Here is a 13548-nt window from a genome sequence, read left to right as displayed (position 1 = left end):
TAGAGGTCGCAGGTAAAAACAATGTAAAACACTTTCTCTGCTCATGAAGAATAATAAGATTGGTGGGGAGACTCTGAAGAGGATGTGGCCTACTGTTGAGTCTTCTGATTATTGCTGCAAATTATTTGGTGAGTGGAAGATGTCTTTTTAACATACCATACCTTTATTAATTTTTTTAATTCTATCTTTTACCGAATTGACGGTAAGACATTTCTGGAACATAGTACATTATAATTTTACATGAGGAAGGGAAATAATAAAATAATAAAATTAGTAATCCCTACCCCACCACCCTCCTTCCCTCCTGATCTTACCCAACACCCCCCCCCCCCCCCTTGCTTTCTTCCAGCGCACTTTCAAAGTAAGAAGCAGCGATCTCATTCATGTTTTGTACTCTTCCGATAGCTCGAGTAAAGTCTGCAGAGGGGTCTGTGGGTGAAAGTGTGGTGCCTTTGTGGTGAGTTCCTCACCCACTGTACGTTTACCCATAAGAGCCATAAACTGATTGGGGTGAGGTTTCCTTTGCTGGCTTCGTTTCCACACACTCCTCAAGGCCTCCAACAGGGCTCGCCCAGTCTGGATACAAGAAGGTCGAGGGCCAGCAAGAAGGATTGATTGCAGCTTGATATATAAAATGCCAAATGCTTCTTTTAATTCTAATACAGAGGTATATTTGGGGTTTTGAAAAGGAAAGGGGGAAGGTTATGGGAGAGGTGTGGAGGTTGTAGGGGAGTCAGTTGAAATTTATAATCATTGAAAAATACATGAAAATCCTTGAAAAAGTGTATCGAGATAAGACAGCTCTCACCTGATGAAAAACAAGTTGGATATTTATCAAAACGAAGGTGGAAAATGAAGTAAACTAGAACGGCACTCAGTAGAGAGCATACCTCCGCCTGATGAACAGTTTACGTTTTGTATCTTAGAGTAGACCAGAAAAATCACATTGAATCAAAATCAATCATTGGAATCGCCATAGGTCCAGTCTTTCATACCCTGATCTACCCCTCGTTGTTGGCCATATCACTCAATGGTGAAGAATCAGTTTAAAAATTCTACTAGCTGGATCCGGATCTTCACCAAAATTGAATCGATTCTTCCTTGTCACACACACAACCTCTCCAACACGTTTCGTCCAAATCCATCCATAACTTTTTGAGATATTCTGCTTTGTATCGTTTTTGGCCCTGTCTCCCAATGGTGAAGAATCACTTTTAAAAATTCTAGTAGCCGGATCCGAATAAGATCCGGCTAGTAGAATCCGAATCCGAATCTTCACCAAAATCTTAGAATTTCGTCCTTGTCACATACGATACATCTCTGCCAAATTTCGTCCGAATCCATCCACAACTTTTTGAGATATTTTGTTCACAAAGGGACAGCCAGGGGTGAAAACATAAGCTACATCCACCTTTGGTGGCTTAGGTAACTCGATGGTATTCAGAGTTCTTGTCGAATTATGACGTCGTAATTCGACAAGTACTCTATAAATACCATGACACTATCAATAACATATCTTATTCCCCATGGGGAGTACTTGACAATAAGCCATGTTTCAAATTTTTCCATGTAGCGATTTCGGAGATATAGAGGTGCAAAGTTTTTCCAAGATGGCGCCTGTACCACGTGACCTATGACGTCATAATCCCTAAAATTCTACAAGAGGAGGTGCTGCTATGGTGAAAATTTTGTGTCCATTGGACTAACATTTGCAGAGAAAAAAAATTGTACTGATCGGATCAAGCGTTGTACTTCTCAATTATTACATCATAATAAAAACACCAATGACATCATCATTAACATACCTTATTCCCTCTGGGGATTACTTGACAATGCACTATGTTTAAATTTTTCCATGGAGTGGTTTCGGAGTTGGTGCAACGTTTTTTCGTTTTTCCAAGATTGCGCCTGCACAACCTGACCTATGACGTCATAATTATCATTTTAAAAATGTATACAGGAGGAGGCGCTCGTATGGTGAAAATTGTGTGTGCATTGGACTAACCGTTGCAGAGAAAATAAAAATTTCTTACTGATTGGATCAAGCGTTGTACTTCCCAAATTATGACGTCATATTGGAGGTACCGATTACATTGTCATTAACATTTCTTATTCCTCATGGGGAGTACTTGACAATGAGCCGTTTCAATTTTTCTATTGAGCGGTTTCGTAGAAAGAGGTGCAAAGTTTTTCCAAGATGGCATCCGTGCCACGTGATCTTTTGACGTCATAATTATCATTAATTTTTTATACAGGAGCTGGTGCTGCTATGGTGAAAATTTTGTGCCCATTGGACCAACACTTGCTGAGAAAATGAATTTTAAAAATGCGGACACATGCGTACGCCGCACGTACGCACTTCTGCCTAAATGACGACACTGCGCTTATGTACGGTCCAATGTGATGACAGCACAGCTCAAAGTTTTTCGAGTTTGGTTCGATTGCTCATCCGATTGTTTGCAGTCAACCTGGTATTTCGCAGGAAGGGCGTCGCATCATCGAGTGCTCCATCATTTAGAGGATGTTTCTTCAAATATCCCATTTGCTCACATACACCTGCGGATGTTACAGATGGACCCTGCCCATAGTACCTTTAAAAAAAAGAATAGGCCAAGTTGTGCTTGCATACTGATCAAATCTCCAATCCGTACACGATAGTAAAGAGGTGGCGCACTTACCTTTGCGCTATATCACCTGCGTTTGATTCCTGACCTGATTGGATGTTATCAGGCAAGGAGTTGCATCACAAAGTGTGGTGTCTCCACTTGCACGTTCAGCCGGATGATACACCAATCAGCACTGGTCACTTGATGTCCTTTGCAAATAGTGGACGAGTTATCTCCGGCACCCTGAACAAATTACAAATTCCTGTCCAAATCGAGGTCAGACCTGGATCACTGGTTCGTGAAAGACCTTGGCCAAAACCGTTTCTCTGCCAACCCCATGAGCAGGTGAAAAAAATTTAAGGGTTAAATTTATAGTAGTGGTAGTAGCGATGTTACCTTTTGAACAGGAGTATTTATATTGTCTCGCCAGTGAGCGTCTAGCCTGGGTTCAAATGTCGGCCCAGCTATAAACTCTCATCCTGGTGTTTCGCATGCCAGCCGACGCGGCAACGTATTATGTGTGGTTAGCATTAGGTGGTGGACGAATTCGATGATGTCCCTGAGGAAACGTCGGTGAGATATCGCCAGCACCGAGAACAAATTACAAATTCCTGCCTGGACTGTGGGTAGGAAGTCGGCTGGTCTTCTTAAAGGTTATTCGACACCACTTTACCCCGCTTGCCCTTTTAGAGTGTGGTTACTATCTGGGCAGCAGATCCTGCACAATAAACTTATTCACCAGGGAGATTGCATCTTCAGACACGAAGGGCAACCTACCATTTATATGGTATATATATATTTATATGGTATAGTAAGTTCACTTTATATATATATACAGTCACGTGAAAAAGTAAGTTCACCCCATGTAAAGCTTTGCTTTTTCAACATATTTCAACATACAGCTATTTGATCTTCATTTCAACAATATTGATAGATAAAGGTGATATAATATAACAAATATCATGAAACATTTACATTTTGTAGTCAATTGTATAATTTAAATTAACATAAATGCAAATTTCGCATGTGGAAAAAGTAAGTACACCCTTGGCTCCAATAGGTGGGATTGCCCCTTTGGCAGAAACAACCTCAAGTAGGCGTTCCTTATAACTGTCTACCAGTCTCTGACATCGACTGGGAGAAATTTTTGCCCACTCCTCCATGCAGAATTCTTTCAGCTGTGCGATGTTTGAGGGGTTTCTTGCATGCACAGCTCGTTTCAAATCCCCCCACAACATCTCAATGGGATTTAGATCCGGGCTTTGACTTGGCCATTCCAGAACCCTCCATTTCTTTCTTTTCAGCCATTCCTTGGTGGATTTACTGGTATGTTTAGGGTCATTGTCATGTTGCAAGGTCCACCTTCGGTTGAGCTTCAACATTCCGACAGATGGCCTCACATTATCCTCAAGCACCCTCTGGTACAATGAAGAATTCATAGTGGATTTTATGATGGTGAGCTTCCCAGGCCCTGATGCAGCAAAGCTGCCCCAAACCATAATATTTCCACCACCGTGCTTTACAGTTGGTATCAGGTTCTTGTGGTCAAATGAGGTCTTTGGTTTTCGCCAAACATGTCTTCTGGTCCTGTGGCCAAATAGCTCTACCTTTGACTCATCTGTGCAGAGCACATTGTTCCAGAAGTGCTGGTCTTTGCCGAGGTGTTCATTTGCAAACTTTAGTTTTGCCCTGATGTTCTTTCTGGACAGCAAAGGTTTCCTCCTGGCACACCTCCCATGTAGATCAAATTTGTGCAGCCTCTTTCTAATGGTAGACTCGGGCACTTTGACATCAACAGTGGCGAGAGCTACCTGTAGGTCCGTGATGACATTCTGGGGTTCTTAGAGACTTCATTCAGCATCTTGCGGTCTGCTCTCGGGCTGAACTTGCTGGGGTGGCCTGGCCTGAACAAGTTGGCAGTTGTTTGGAATCTTCTCCACTTGTAGATGATCTTCCGGACAGTGGAATGATTGATTTCAAATTGTTTGTAATAATAATTCATTTATTTTGTATAGCGCTTTTCCAGAAGCCCAAAGGCGCTTTGACAGAGTGGAAAACATAATGCATAACAATACATGAAAACAACAATTGCAAAAAGACAAGAATCAAGAAAACAAACAGCAGCGATATACGGCATATATATAAGACAAGAATCAAAAAGACAAGACAAGAATCAATAGGGAAATATTTAAAGCAAAAGGAGGGAGAAGGAGAAGAGATAGTCAGGGGTTAAATGCTGTGGGTTGAATGTTGAATGCAGCGTTGAACAGGTGGGTCTTTAGTGATGTTTTGAATGTGGTGAGTGAGGAGGAGTCTCTGATGGTGTGAGGTAGTGAGTTCCAGAGGGTGGGAGCAGCGATGGAGAAGGCCCTGTCCCCCCAGGATCTGAATTTGGTCCGGATGGAGGGGGTCAGGAGGTTGGTACCAGCAGAGCGGAGGTTGCGGGTGGGAGTGTGTCTGGAGAGGAGGTCAGCCAGGTAGGATGGGGCCAGGTTATGGAGGGCTTTGTATGTCAAGAGGAGGATTTTGTACTGGATTCTCTGGGGGATGGGGAGCCAGTGAAGCTTGTAAAGGACGGGGGTGATGTGGTCACGGGTCCGGGAATGAGTGAGTAGACGGGCAGCGGAGTTCTGAATGTATTGGAGTTTATTGGTGATTTTTGAGGGTGAACCATAGAGGAGGCTATTGCAGTAGTCCAGACGGGAGGTGATGAAGGCGTGGATGAGGGTTTCTGCAGCCGTGGAGGAGAGGGATGAGCGGAGACGGGCAATGTTTTTCAGGTGAAAGAAGGCTGACTTTGTGATCTGTTTAGTGTATTTGTCGAAGGAAAGGGTTTGGTCAAAGATGACGCCAAGATTCCGGATGTGAGGGGAGGTGGATACTGGGATACCGTCGATGTTGAGGGCAAAGTTATGGGTGGATTTTGTGAGCGTTTTTGGGCCAATGATGATTATTTCAGATTTATCACAGTTAAGCTTGAGGAAGTTGATTTGAAGCCAGGATTTTATTTCAGTGATGCAGTTTGTCAGGATAGAGTGGGTGTCGGTGGAGACGGACTTGGTGGAGATGAAAAGCTGGATGTCATCGGCGAAGCAGTGGAATTGGAGACCATGACGGCGGATTAAGTGACCGAGCGGGGACAGGTAAAGGATGAAGAGGAGGGGGCCAAGAACTGAACCTTGGGGGACACCTTGGGGGAGGGGAGCAGTGGGGGATTTGCAGTTATTGATGGAGATGAACTGGCATCTGTCAGAGAGGTATGATTTAATCCAAGAGAGGGCAGTGCCGGTGACGTTAAAGGTGGATTCAAGTCGGGTGAGGAGGATAGTGTGATCGATGGTGTCAAAGGCAGCGCTGAGGTCGAGGAGGACGAGAATGTTGAGGTTGCCAGCGTCAGAGGAGAGGAGAAGGTCGTTGGTGATTTTGAGGAGAGCAGTTTCAGTACTGTGGTTGGAGCGGAATCCGGATTGGAATGTTTCATACAAGTTATTGGCAGAGAGATGATGTTTGAGTTGAGTGGCTACAGCGCGTTCCAAAACTTTTGACAGAAAGGGTAGGTTGGAGATGGGTCTGAAGTTGTTTAGGGTGTCAGGGTTTAGACCAGGTTTTTTTAGAATGGGGGTAACAGCAGCAATTTTGAGGGAAGGTGGGACGATGCCTGTAGACAGGGAGGAGTTTATTGTTGCAATGATAAGTGGAGAGAGAGCAGGGAGGGAGGCTTTGACAAAGCTGGAGGGGATGGGGTCAAGAGTGCAGGTGGCAGTTTTCATTCCTATGAGGAGTTCAGAGAGGTCAGTAGGAGAGATTGGGGAGAACCGAGACAGGGGATGGCAGGACAAGGGGGGGCAGGTGGTTGGAGGGGGAGCGGGTGCGGCGGTGGTCAAGCTGTTGTAGATGTTGTCAATTTTGCGTTGGAAGAAAGAGAGGAAGGAGATGCAGTTGTCTACTGTGAATGACTGGGTGGTGGTGTTCAGGGGGCGGAGGAGTTTGTTTATTGTCGAGAAGAGTGCTTTTGGGTTTCCGGAGCCAGAGTGGATAATTTGAGAGTAGTAGGCAGAGCGGGCGCGGGAGAGGGCATCTTTGTAGTGTTGTATGTGGTCCTTGTAGGCTTGGGAGTGAACTGTGAGACCCGTTTTATTGCGGAGTCTTTCAAGTTGGCGAGCACGAGTTTTCATCAGGTGGAGTTCAGGGGTAAACCAGGGAGCAGAATGGGTGAAAGAAACTGTTTTGGTTTTTACAGGCGCAAGCTGGTCAAGGCAGGAGGAGAGAGTGTGGTTGTAGTAGTCAGTGAGGTCGGAAGGGGTGTGGAGGTCAATGAAGGGAGAAGTGGACATTTTTTCAGAGAGGGTGGATGAGAATGAGGTAGGTGAAAGAGCGTTTAGCTTACGGAAGTTGATTGTGCGATAATGCCTTGGTGTTGGGGCGGGGATGTTGATGGTCAGAGTGATGGCTAAGTGGTCAGAGAGGGTGAGGTCGGAGCCATAGAGATGGTGCAAATTTAATCCAGTGGAGCAGACAAGGTCCAAAATGTGACCACGGATATGGGTAGGAAAGTCGACATGTTGAGTGAGGTTAAAGCAGGTGAGTAAATCAGTGAAGTCAGTGGTTATTGTGGAGTCAGTGGAGTCCATGTGGATATTGAAATCACCAAGGAGGAGGATTGAGGGGGAGAGGGAACATAGCTGGGTCAGAAAGTAGGAGAAGTCAGACAGGAATGATGGGTGTGGTTTGGGAGGGCGGTAGACGACAGCCATGACTGACTGCGTGTGACCAGAGAGTTTTAAAGCCAGGTGTTCAAATGATGGAGCAGATGAGATGGAGATGAGGTTGGTCTTGATGTCTTGACGGTGGATAACGGCAATTCCACCACCTCGGCCCTCCGAGCGTGGTTTATTGACGTAGGAATATCCATTGGGTGTGGTGAGGTTGAGTGTGTGGTAGTCCAGAGGTTGTTGCCAGGTTTCGGTGAGACAGAGAAAGTCCAGTTTGTTATCCAGGATGTATTCGTTCAGGATGAGGCATTTATTGTTGAGGGACCGGGTGTTGAACAGGGTGAGCTTGATGTTGTTTTGAACAGCAGGGATGAATTCAGGTGATTTAGCCAGGGTTCGTAGGCAAGAGGTGCGATCGTGTGGGTTGCTGTGACCAGGTGCGCTGGGACGAAGAGTGAGAGTGCGCTGAGCCGACCAGAGGACGGGGATGGAGTGACCTGATTGCAAATAAACAAACTTGCGACCGGAGCCACGGTGAATGTACCTGGGTCGTCGGAGGAGTCCATTTGATTTGATGGCAGAGATGCATGATGGGGTGGAGCGGGTATTGAGCAGAAGAAGCCTTGCGGCGGAGTACTTCAGAGCCATGCCAGGCAGGAGCGAAGGGACGAGTACGAGGCCAAGGTCGAGGAGGCAAAGCGGCAAACGCAGCGGCAAACGCAGCGGCAAACGACTGCAGCCGCTAATCAAGACCACAGCGGCAAACAAGGCCACAAGGCCACCGGCAAACAAGGCCACGGCCACAATCAACGGGAGCGGGCCTTTCGAATTCCGTATTCCGTACCATCAAAAGCAGATTCCGTTATCCAGCCGGAGAACACGCGGCACGTGCGGGTGTGAAAAGGCAGGACAGGTGTGAGATGTCAGGTCAGAAAGGTAGAAGCAGACCCTGTACATCCATCCAGTCGGAGAAGCGGCGAATATGCAACGCCAGCGTCCTCTCGCAACCGAACCGAATTTGTAGATCTTTTTAAATCCCTTCCCAGACTCGTCGGCATCTATAACCTTCTTTCTGAAGGCCTCAGAAAGCTCTTTTGATCTAGGCATGGTGACGCCGCACACTTCAACAACAAAGAGCAAACCAAACTAAATGTCTGAGGTTTAAATAAGACAGGTTCCTCCAAGATCCTCTCTGACGATGTTCTAATCATTTGCACCTGAGCTGGTACACCTGATTCTAATTTTAGGTATTTGAAGTAGTGATAAATGCAGGGGGGTACTTCTCTTTTTCCACATGCAAAATTTGCATTTATGTTTATTTAAATTATACAATGGACTACAAAATGTAAACGTTTCATGATATTTGTTATATTATATCACCTTTAACTATTAATATTGTTGAAATGAAGATCAAATACCTGTATGTTGAAATATGTTGAAAAAGTCAAAACTTTACATGGGGTGGAACTTACTTTTTCACGTGACTGTACATCTATATATATATATATACAGTGCATGCAGAAAGTATTCAGACCCCTTCACCTTTTTCACATTTTATTGCGCCGTTTTGCAAATTTATTGAAAAGAAAAAACTGAAATATCACATTGACATGAGTATTCATACCCTTTGCTATGACGCTTGAAATTTAGCTCAGGTGCCTCCCATTTCTCTTGATCATCTTTGAGACGTTTCTACACCTTGATTGGAGTCCACCTGTGGTAAATTCAATTGATTGGACATGATTTGGAAAGGCACACACCTGTCGAAATAAGGTCTCACAGCTGACAATGCATATCCGAGCAAAAACCAAGCAATGAGGTCGAAGGAACTGCCTGCAGAGCTCAGAGACAGGATTGTGTCGACATGAGCTCAGATACAAAAAAAACATTCTGCTGCATTGAAGGTTCCCAAGCGCACAGTGGCCTCAATAATTCTTAAATGGAAGAAGTTTGGAACAACCAGGACTCTTCCTAGAGCTGGCTGCCCGGCCAAACTGAGCAATTGGGGGAGACGGGCCTTGGTAAGAGAGGTGACCAAGAACCGGATGGTCACTCTGGCTGAGCTCCATAGATCCTGTGTGGAGATGGGAGAAACTTGCAGGACAACCATCACTGCAACACTCCACGGATCTGGGCAGAGTGGCAGAGTGGCCAGACGGAAGCCTCTCCTCAGTAAAAGACACGTGAAAGCCCACTTGGAGTTTGCAAAAAAGTACCTAAAGGACTCTCAGACTGTGAGAAACAAGATTCTGTGGTCTGATGAAACCAAGATTGAACTGTTTGGCCTCAATTCTAAGCGTAACGTCTGGAGGAACCAGGCACCGCTCATTACCTGCCCAATACCATCCCAAAAGTGAATCATGGTCGTGGCAACATCATGCTGTGGGGGTGTTTTTCAGCAGCAGGGATTGGGGGACTGGTCAGGGTTGAGGGAACAATGAACGGAGCAAAGTACAGCGATATCCTTAATGAAAACCTGAAACAGAGCGCACAGGACCTCAGACTGGGCCGAAGGTTCACCTTCCAACAGGACAATGACCCGAAGTACACAGCCAAGACAACGCAGGAGGGGCTTAGGGACAACTCTGTGAACGTCCTTGAGTGACCCAGCCAGAGTCCTGACTTGAACCCAATCGAACATCTCTGGAGAGACCTGAAAATGGCTATCCACCAACGGTCCCCATCCAACCTGACAGAGCTTGAGAGCATCTGCAGATTAGAATGGTAGAAAATCCCCAAATCCAGGTGTGCAAAACTTGTCGCGTCATACCCAAGAAGACTCGAGGCTGTAATCGCTGCCAAAGGTGCTTCGACTTAGTACTGAGTTAAGGGTCCGAATATTTATGTCAATGTGATATTTCAGTTTTTTATTTTTCATAAATTTGCAAAACTTTCTAAAATCCTGTTTTCTCTTTGTCATTATGGCGTATTGAGTGTAGATTGATGAGGGAAAAAATGAATTTAAACGATTTCAGCATAAGGCTGCAACATAACAAAATGTGAAAGAAGTGAAGGGGTCTGAATACTTTCTGAATGCACTATATATATAGTGTGTACATATACATATATATTTTTATAATATATATAGAAAAAGAATTTTGGGATGAACACAGGTGCAGCATGAATGTGTCTGAAATGGTACCATGTCTTGCTGAACGAAGTCCTGGAAAGGAGCCACAGCGGTTCTCGCCTCCCCTCCATCACCAAGCACCGACACCACAAGTAGTGACAAGACCAGAACTGGCGCCAACTGTGAATGCATGGTGCTACCACTCAACAGGTTCACACTGAGTATCTGCAGAACACACGGTCTCAACATGAACGACAAGGGACATCGGGCGACGCAGGAGAAAAATCAATATCACACTGTAAGCCCAAAGTACGAGTTTCGAGCTTGCGATCGAATGAGAATGATGAGCTCGGGTGGGACCATGAAAACGAGGCTTTGAAATGGATGATCAAGGGTTAAAAAAACGAATTTACTCAAGAGAAGTCTTTAAACCCACAGATACTCTTCCAGTAGCACATTGTGACTTCACCTGGCGTTTATCAGAGCAAAAGGAAACCCTCAGACGCACCTTTGGTCCAGATCTCGTTTGCTGTGCGGCACGAAGAGCACCTGTGGGTCCTTTGGTGTACTTTGGCTCCACTGAGAGACTTCTCTGCTGGCTGTTCCTTTCTACTGAAGCGCTTTGAACATCTATATACCGCTCCGTGGTGGGAAGGAGGGGTGAGGAGTGGGAAGGGGGGAGGAGAGGTGTGTTTTGTGTGGGTCAGACTGTGTGCACCGCAACGCTCGGAACAGCTTTATTTCTACCAATTCCAAGCTTTCATTCCTTAACAAACATAAATCTATTATGTTCCTCGAGATGTGATGAAAAGTAATCTTATCATATCTCATTCGAGAATTGTTGTCATATCAGGGATTCCAATCATTGTGATTTGCGGCGCTAAAGGATTCGGCAGTTTTCCCACAAAAACATCTAAACGCTTCGTCCTGGGCAACTTCGTGGCCATCTGAGTTACAAGAACCCTCACCAGTCATATTTGTGTTGCATAGTCCATACGAGACGACACTACACATAAACACACATATATATATATATATATATATATATATATATATATATATATATATATATATATATATATATATATATATATATATATATATATATATACATATATACTAGCCACAAAAAGAAACTGTTCATTGTTACAACTCTGTCTGAATTGGAAAATATAACAACAATGTAACATTTGCATGCAAACTTTAATAGGTGGATTATGAGACCATAACAAGACGGTAGAACTGCATTTGTAACGTCCATCACAATGACATAACGAGTCCGAGTTCGGAGCAGGGGTCAAGCGACAGTGACACAAAGTCAATAACGGGTATGCCCACCCGTTATTGTGGGCAGATCGACCTGGAATGGTCTGGGCAGTGGTCACTGCAGTCTGGAACCTGTTGCGGAGATGTCACCCGTATCTATCTGTCCTGGCGTCGTCACACGTGGACGTCCTGAACGTAGGCCATCGGCAACGTCATTAGTGTTCTGGTAACGTCTCACCAATGCAGAAATGGTGTTTCGGTGACGATGGAAATGCACAGCCACTTGACGGTGAGACATTCCCCCACGGATCATCCCAATAGCCTCGTGACGCTGTGCAGTTGTGAGCCGTGGCATGACGTGCGTTTCATTAGCCACTTAATTTTTTGAACGATTGAAAATCAAACAATTAACCTTACCAAAGTTGAAGCAGTTTGTGACATTCACGTGCTCTGTGCAGTTTCTCACGATGCACACGCAAAAACGTGTTGCACGTGCCCATACCGAAACCATTGACGTCACGAAACGTGGCGCGTGCATACCTGTTGAATTCACCTCACTAATTGCCGTATTTAAATCTGTATTCGTATACACAGGTGTTTCTAATATATAATTTCATTTTTTTTGTGCACAGTTTCTTTTTGTGGATAGTATATATATATATATATATATATATATATATGTGTATATATATATATATATATATATATATATATATATATATATATATATATATATATATATATATATATATATATATATATATATATATATATATATCTATAATTCCAGTAATCTCTGTCTGTACGTTTGTACGTTTGTACGTCTGTTTGTCTGTGACCGCTGTTTCTCGACAACCACGGGTCCGATATACTTTTAACTTGCCAGGTATATTGCTGGGGACCCGAGGATGTGCCTTTTCAAGGTTTCATATTAATCGGACAATTACTTACCGAGCTATGTCCAAAAAACGATTCAACCAATCAGAGAGCAGCGAACGATCGCGTGTGCCGAACGTGGCGGACACACTCTGCCTCGGATGGCACATTTGAGAGCGTATTCATTTATTTCACGTTTGCAAACTATGTTGGCATTAAACTATGTTTTAAAACTAATAAAACCGAATTTGCGATTCATTCGCTTTCCTGCGCGTTTGTGCACGCGATGGCGATTTCTTTACCAAACTCCGGAAGCCGTTCGCTTTGGACCAAACCATTGCATGTAAATAGAGGGGGGGGATTGTCACCACTCGCAAGCCGTTCGCTTTGGACCAAACCATTTCATGTAAATAGAGGGGGGGGATATAATTTTAGATATAGATATAGTACGGGCAATGCCCTAGTCTATCTATAATTCCAGTAATCTCTGTCTGTCTGTACGTTTGTCTGTGACCGCTGTTTCTCGACAACCACGGGTCCGATATACTTTTAACTTGCCAGGTATATTGCTGGGGACCCGAGGATGTGCCTTTTCAAGGTTTCATATTAATCGGACAATTACTTACCGAGCTATGTCCAAAAAACGATTCAACCAATCAGAGAGCAGCGAACGATCGCGTGTGCCGAACGTGGCGGGCACACTCTGCCTCGGATGGCACATTTGAGAGCGTATTCATTTATTTCACGTTTGCAAACTATGTTGCCGTTAAACTATGTTGTACAACTAATAAAAACGAATTTGCGATTCATTCGCTTTCCTGCGCGTTTGTGCACGCGATGGCGATTTCTTTACCAAACTCCGGAAGCCGTTCGCTTTGGACCAAACCATTGCATGTAAATAGAGGGGGGGGATTGTCACCACTCGCAAGCCGTTCGCTTTGGACCAAACCATTTCATGTAAATAGAGGGGGGGGATATAATTTTAGATATAGATATAGTACGGGCAATGCCCTAGTAT

At 44.5% G+C, this 13548-nt stretch overlaps 1 protein-coding gene across 1 annotated transcript; it reads right to left on the bottom strand.

The window, feature by feature from the left end:
* Window positions 1–355: 355 nt before the first annotated feature.
* LOC144892493 (uncharacterized) lies at window positions 356–10951 on the bottom strand. Its single transcript, XM_078779456.1, has 3 exons — window positions 10897–10951; window positions 10461–10613; window positions 356–576 (listed from the first exon to the last, which is right to left on the bottom strand). Exons 2-3 carry the CDS (start codon window positions 10578–10580, stop codon window positions 382–384), a joined length of 315 nt encoding a protein of 104 aa, XP_078635582.1. The 5' UTR covers window positions 10581–10613; window positions 10897–10951; the 3' UTR covers window positions 356–381.
* Window positions 10952–13548: the final 2597 nt, after the last annotated feature.

The sequence above is a fragment of the Myxine glutinosa genome, chromosome 6 (assembly GCF_964187855.1).
Source record: "Myxine glutinosa chromosome 6, kmMyxGlut1.1, whole genome shotgun sequence".
NCBI lineage: Eukaryota > Metazoa > Chordata > Myxini > Myxiniformes > Myxinidae > Myxine > Myxine glutinosa.
This window is presented reverse-complemented; position numbering and strand designations above follow the sequence as displayed.